Source organism: Morone saxatilis, unplaced genomic scaffold (genome assembly GCF_004916995.1).
Source record: "Morone saxatilis isolate NCDOM2014 unplaced genomic scaffold, NCSU_SB_2.0 Contig22, whole genome shotgun sequence".
Classification (NCBI taxonomy): domain Eukaryota; kingdom Metazoa; phylum Chordata; class Actinopteri; family Moronidae; genus Morone; species Morone saxatilis.
The window spans coordinates 2062250-2069324 of NW_023339785.1; the positions used below are offsets into that span (position 1 = coordinate 2062250).

The window sequence follows — 7075 nt, forward strand, 5'->3', positions numbered from 1 at the left end:
CTTACTTACTTACTTACTTTATTTCCCAGCCGATCAAAATGGACAAAGTGTGTGGCTGTTAGTAAAGTGGTCATTTGATTAATGGATTGATATATTAATATTAACATAACCCTAACCCAATTTGAGAGGATTTGTCTTCAGGAATCCTTATTTTTATTTTTAGGTTTAAAGATTATTAAAGTCTTTCACAATTAATCACTGATAAAACTTCACTAGGATTAATCCTTGTTCCAACATCCTAAAAATTTACTAAAAGCTTAAAACATCGCTCTTCCTTTGCTGGGGACCTCTACAGACCCGCTAGCAAGGACCCCTGTTGGTTTCGAAAATCTGATAAAGAGTTTTAGCCACAAATCTCAACCATTCGCCAACTTTTCCTGCTTTGTCAAATCGATAAAACAAAGAGTCTATTTCCTCAAAGTAAGGCATCAAAAACAGAAACCTGTACCAAACTCAAGTATAAATTCCAAGTCACATCCAGCCCTACTTGTGTGAAAGACTATTCATAACAGAAGATGAACTCTGGCTGGCAGCGTTCACATGAAATGCTAATGCACTGGAAATAGGACAACTCCATCCACATAAAGCAGCTGGCTGGCTCGGTCCGATTAGGAGTGAGTGTTCTGCCGTGGTGAGAGAGAAAAAGCTGCAGCTTATTAGAGCTAAAACAGGGGGCAGAGAGGGGGTCCGGCTCTGTGTGTTTCTCTGTGTAACCCAGCTAGGCCCACTGGAGTGACAGTGAAAGTGGCTCCATTTGGCACCGGCGAGGGCCCCTGCTGCGGCTGACCAGACACGATGACAGGCTCCGTACACAGAAGGCCCGCACCAAAGAAAGCTTGCCACTGAATGAAGACATAAAACCAGCATTCATAACTCAGCGGGGCCCTATTGTGTGAGCTCAGATGGGTTCCTTTAGGAGAGGGAGATTAAAAAAAGGATGGATGTGGAAGAATGTGGTCAGGGAAGATGGGAGAAAAGGAGTAACTGCATAAATGAATGCATTAATTAATTTAATGAACGGATGAATCGTCTGTTTTGTCTGCGACGGCCGCAACCTATTTGGTCCTCTTCCCAACTCTCCGGAGCGAGCGCGGCCTCATTAAAAAGCCTGTCATGTCTCACGCAGTGGTCTCCAGCACCGAGTGACCGAGCTCACAGGGAGCGGGCTCCTCATTAATTTAGCACAAACAAGGGCGCGGCGGGGCGGGCGGCTTCTGCTCGCCAACACGGGAGAAAACCTCATGTGTCAAGTGACCGCAGATCCAAAAGCTTTTTATCTTTTTTTTTTTTTTTAAGCGATGACATGAAATCACAAGCCACATGTCACTGGAGAGAAATCAGAATGTCTCAAGTACAACAGCATCAGCATAAAAGCTGATCGGACCTGTCGGACTTACTCAAATGCCTCAGGTGATGCTAACTCCACTTGTGTGTGATGTTAGCCCTTATTAAAATGAGCTTTCATTCTTCTCACAAACTGAGAAAGAAGAGTCCACATTTCAGCGCTACAGGGATGGGCAACAACCTGCTCTCGGACCCACACTGCATAGTAACCACATGCTAATCAGCAACGCCCACTCCAGTCCTAAAGAAGCCAGAGAGCCATTGATCCGCCCTCTGAACGTGCAGCTTAACAAATCAAATGCTGGAAAAAAAGGCAGCTCTTACCGGAGGAATTGCCTCGGTTGGTGGCGTCGTGGTCGCTGTCCCCCTGCTCACTGTCTCCATGGCCGCTGTCTTTGGAGCTGACCATGTCCGCCTCCTGGAATGCTGAACTGAAACCAAAGAGAATTTTTATTTTTTTTATTTTTATGTTTTTCATCTGTTATTATTCCGCCGCGCATTTCTAATCTCTCTGATGCCATCTTATCATCGAGAGCATCGTCACATTAATGAGACTTATCAGCGAATGAGGCAGGCGACAGATAAGAGGGTTATTACAGCTGGATGTGACAGCAGCAGAGAGGCTGCAGTAGGGATGGGATCTGATAACATTTTATTGATACAAATACCATTATCGATTTGGTAACGCTTGATAATAAGGGTACAAATCATATACTTAAATTACTTAAGTACGACCTAAATGCACGACTCATGATGATTTAATGCATGAACGAATGCAGGACGTATCATGAATTCCTGTTGCTCACCACTGACAAATGACTTTCTGTGATTAGTTCCCACATAATAAGTCATCAATTAAGGAATATGAATACATACATTAATTGATATGCAACCAGTTAGATGGAGTACTCTTAAAGTCTTTTTTTCAGGACCTTGCATTTCCTCAGCCTTTCTGATAACGAACAAATAGCTTCATATTTCCCAGTGGTATTTTTTGACACATTTAAAAAAAATTTGTGTTTGTTTGCTGGCTGATCGTTCTCCTCTAATTTGTCCATTATGTGGTAAATGTGTCAGGGGTTTTAAGCAAATGCCTGATCCTACAGAAAGCTTTAATGTGACTGGAATCCTGCTAATTTGGTTGCATTGATTAATGTAAGAATATACATTCCTGAACTGAACCACAAAAAGTCCCAGTGACTTGATCATTTGTTAATGATCAACAAGAATTCATGATACATCTTGCATTCATTTGTGCATTCAATCTTCATGAAGTATATGATTTGTACCCTGATTCTTTGTCAATTCCTTTATCGAATCCTGATCAATTTCCTGTGTGGAAGAGTAGTTCTGCACACGTTCTCAGCATCAATGCAACTCTACAGTCTAAAAACATTGATAGTAGTTTGAGTGTCTTAATGAAATAAGGCCACGCTTTAGACCGTTTCCTCTGGCAGTGTAGATGCATGAGTTTGACGTCATTGTTTTGCAACTCCGATGGATCGGACAATTCTCGATTCCCATCCCTAGGCTGCAGTGACTCCCTTTCTCCATATTTACCTGTTGACGCGTCTTGGCCTGTCGACCAGGTAGCTGAGCTCAGCTCGCTGGTGTTTGGTCTGCAAGAGAATGGGGGCAGTTTTCAGTGCCTGGCGCTCGAGCACCTTGCGTAACGCGATAAGCATAAAAAAAAACAAAAAAAACAAGACACATCAGAAATGACACAACCCACACAGTTCCAAGTTGATGTTAGCTGTGTTCAGCCATTACACGTATCACTTGTGTGTTTTTGAGGAGGTGTGCTGTTTCCCACAGGGGGGAGGGGAGGGGAGGAGGGCTTTTCAGATATGTTGCCAAGGCACAAGATGAAGTAATGCACCTATTCAGGGCTGGCACAGCCAAGACACGCATCTTTGTTCTAGTGCGACTCAGCAACTTTGTGACCAGTATGCTTAATGTGAACGCTCCTCTCCCCCCGGGACTGGGTCACACACACACACACACACACAAATAGATGCACCCACAGCAACCAGCAGCCATTCTTATGTCGTTCTCTTATTCAGATTTGTTTTTCTTTTTATTTCTTGTAAGTCTTGGGAGAACAACATAAACATGCAATCATTGCTGTTTCAGGGCTGAGCTTCCTGAGGACTGCCAAAGGCAACATGTCAGCAACCGGTAGTCTAATCACTGTGTTTGCTTTAATGCCTCTTGTGAAATCAGTCAGACGATGTCGGCATACCACTGAACTGATGTACAACATTTAGGAAATGGAAAATGGCCCCTGTATGAAGCAGCTTTTGTATCCAGCTTGTACGGATGTTTGTTTAAATTATACCAAACAGGCAGGCTTCTCAGGTTTTAGACATGCTGAGGGTCTCTGAATGGAACGGGGTGGGGGGGTTAAACTGTAGGTATGAGAGGGACTCTTACCTCGTTTGATAAAATGCTGCCGTTTGATATGATGTCAGGCTGCTGGTCTGTGTACCCTGTCACTATGGCCCCGCACGGGTTGTGATCGGTGTCTGTGCTCCTAGATGGACTACACGGCTTTAGGAACATGAGGTCGGTTTTGGCAGACTCTGGAGTCAGACATACCTGGTAGCAATAGTTCTGGTTTTGGTGGTGGGAGCCGAAGCTCCCTGACTCCTCCACGGGGACTTGAGCCGTACCGGCTCCGCTGACGTTGCCGGCGCTTTGCACCAGCATGATATCCGACTTGCTGAGCTTTTTCTTGCGGGCCCTTCCCTGCCGTGAGCAGCAGGAGCTGCAGCCCAGGCAGCACTCGCTGGTCAGGCAGGTGTATATGTTGAGCTTTTTGTCCTTCTGGCAGCGCACAGCCAGCACGATCATAACCAGGAGGAAGATGAAGGAGACGGAGCCCAGGGCAATTATGAGGATGAGGGTGAGGTCCAGGGTGCCATCTTTGGCCTTGGCAGTGCCTCCCCGGTCCCCACCACCACGGCCTTCAGCCACACTGTCTACCAGCATCACCAGAATGCTGGCACTGGACGACAGCGGCGGCTGGCCGTGGTCTCTCACCTCAATAAGCAGGTCGTACAGCTGGTGGGGGTCTCTCTTGGGCGACACTCGCCTCGCTGTCCGGAGCTCACCTGTCCTCCAGTCCATCCTGAACATGCCGTTCTCGTTCCCCCTCTGGATGCTGTAGGACAGCCGGGCATTCTCACCATCATCCGCGTCCATAGCAACAATGCGGGTTACCAGGTAGCCCGGCTCAGCTGAGCGGGGCAGGGGCTCCTTGGCTGTGCCATTCTTCCCCAGGGGGGACAGCACTAGGGGGGGATTGTCATTCTGGTCCACAATGATGACTTTGACTGTGGCATTGGAGGAGAGCTCTGGGGTGCCCGCGTCTCTGGCCTGAACCATGAATGTGAAATCCTTCAGCTGCTCATAATCAAAGGACCTGAGCGCATACAGATAGCCGGTCTCCTCGTTGATGGACACATAGGTTTTGACAGACATGCCCTGGATGTCACACTCTAATATGGAGTAACTGATGAGCGAGTTCTGGCCGATGTCCGGGTCCTGAGCCGTTACAGCGTGTATGTACGCCCCTGGCACGTTGTTCTCTGTCACATACACATCATATATGGGCTGCGTAAAAGTGGGCGCGTTGTCGTTTTCGTCTGACACCTGGACTCGGATGGACTTACTAGTGGCCAGTGACGGCGTCCCTTTATCCCGCGCCACCACAGTCACGGAGTAGTGGTCCGCCAGCTCCCGGTTCAGCGGGCCGTCGGTCACTATGGTGAAATAATTCCTGAAGGAAGATTTTAATTTGAACGGGACTTCACCGAGGATTTCCACGTGGATCTGTCCGTTTTCCTCTGCGTCCTTATCCGTCACACTCAGCAGCGCGATGACGGTGCCGGGAGCCGCCTTTTCGCTCACTGACTCGGTGACGGTGCTGAAGGTGATCTCGGGCGCGTTGTCGTTCACGTCGTTGACTTTGACCAGCACTTTGCAGTGCGCTGGCACCGCGTTTGGTCCCATATCCTTGGCCTGCACGAAGATCTGATACAGGCTGCTCTCCTCGAAATCCACCTCTCCGCGCACCTCGATGCGCCCGGTGCGCGGGTCTATGCTGAACAGGTCCTTTACGCGGTTGGAGATGTGGTTGCTGAAGGAGTAAACTATCTCCCCGTTTAATCCCTCGTCCAGGTCAGTGGCGTTCAGCTGTAGGACCAGCGTGCCCACCGGCGCGTTCTCCGAGAGGCTCACCGTGTAAACGGGCTGGTCAAACACCGGCACATTATCATTAGAGTCCAGCACTTTGACCACCAGCAACGCGGTGCCAGTCCGGGGAGGCTGACCGCCGTCCACCGCGGTCAGTACGTACCTGTGCGCCGCCTGCTGCTCCCTATCCAGCGGTTTCTCCAGGACCAGCTCCGCGAACTTGTTCCCGTCCGTCTGGGTCTGCACGTCCAGATAAAAGTAGTTATTTGTGGTGATATCATACGTGCGTAAAGCGTTAGAGCCAACGTCCGGGTCGAACGCGCTCTCCAGGGGGAAACGGGTGCCCGGAGTGGCGCTCTCCGAGATCTCCACCGTGATGTCTGTCTCCGGGAAGCTGGGCGGGTTGTCGTTAATGTCCACCACCTCGATCTCGACCCGAAACAGCTCCAGCGGGTTCTCCAAGAACACTTCCATGTTGAGCTGGCAGCTGGGGCTCTGCTTGCAGATCTGCTCCCGGTCGATCTTCTCGTTAACGAACAGGACGCCGTTCTCCAGGTTCACCTCCAGGTACGGTGTCCGAGAGCTGGGCACCACCTGGAAGCGGCGGGAGGCCAGTTTGGTAAGGTCCAGTCCCAGGTCCTCGGCGATATTCCCCACCAAGGTGCCATGGTCCGCCTCCTCCGGCACAGAGTAGCGAATCTGAGAGAGCACTCCATCGGTGATGCACAGGACAATCAAAAGCACAATCATCGCCGGGAAAAAAGTGCACTTGGGTAAAAAATAAAAATAAAAAAGATTATAAAGCGTATTATCCTCTGTGAACGGATAAAATATCAATTTTCATCAGCCATTTCAGTCGGGAGAAAAAGTCTCCAAAATGCGTAAAAGTCTCCAGAAACGAGCGAGGCGTGCGAAGGAATGTGTCCCATCAACAGAGAGGCATTTTTGGAGGTTTGAAAGCAGTTTTAATGACTGCACATTATTTTTCCCCCTCTGTTCTGGCTCCGCTGTCTTGCTCTTTAGACGCGTCACGGAGAGGCTGCAGCGCACATTCCAGTGAAGCGCAGTTCTGACGGAGTGATGGAACCAGTCTGGAGAGGAGTTGGACGAAAAGAAATCGTAATCCACACAAGAAAAAAGAAAAGGCGCATTCTGTCCTCTGCGGTGGCCCCTGGTCGCAGCGCAAATGTCAGACTTTGTCCTGTTTGCGTTTTGCGCCTCTGTGGCTCCTGTTGGCACCCTGCTCCCTCACTGCGGTCACCTCCACTACACTCTCTACTGACGCTGTTCACTCAGCTATTTGCCTTTTTCCCGCATCGCGCCTCCCCCTCGCAGCCCCGCGGCTCTAAATCACGCTGAGAGCTCTCTCCTGATTGGACGGCGGGCTTGCCTATCAACTCTCCCTCACTGTCCCCCTCTCTCTACTCTCTCTCTCTCATCTCATCTTTTCTCTGTTCTCTTTCTCTCTCTCCACCTCAACTCTAAACTACTGGCATATCATATTCTAGAAATTAATCATAAAAAACAACATAAC

General features: G+C 49.1%; 1 protein-coding gene across 3 annotated transcripts in view; it reads right to left on the reverse strand.

Annotated features, from left to right (window-relative positions):
• The window catches only part of pcdh10b (protocadherin 10b), an 18084-nt gene extending 11283 nt beyond the window's left edge, over positions 1-6801 (reverse strand). For 2 of the 3 annotated variants that reach the window (XM_035669921.1, XM_035669919.1), the window contains exons 1-3: positions 3778-6801; positions 2905-3008; positions 1669-1775 (exon numbers count right to left, since the gene is read on the reverse strand). In XM_035669921.1, the coding sequence (XP_035525814.1) occupies positions 1669-1775; positions 2905-3008; positions 3778-6291 (2725 nt within the window). In that variant the 5' untranslated portion in view covers positions 6292-6801. The remainder of the gene's footprint in view (positions 1-1668; positions 1776-2904; positions 3009-3777) is intronic. The other variant, XM_035669920.1, reaches the window with a different exon arrangement.
• Between the last annotated feature and the right edge of the window lie 274 nt (positions 6802-7075).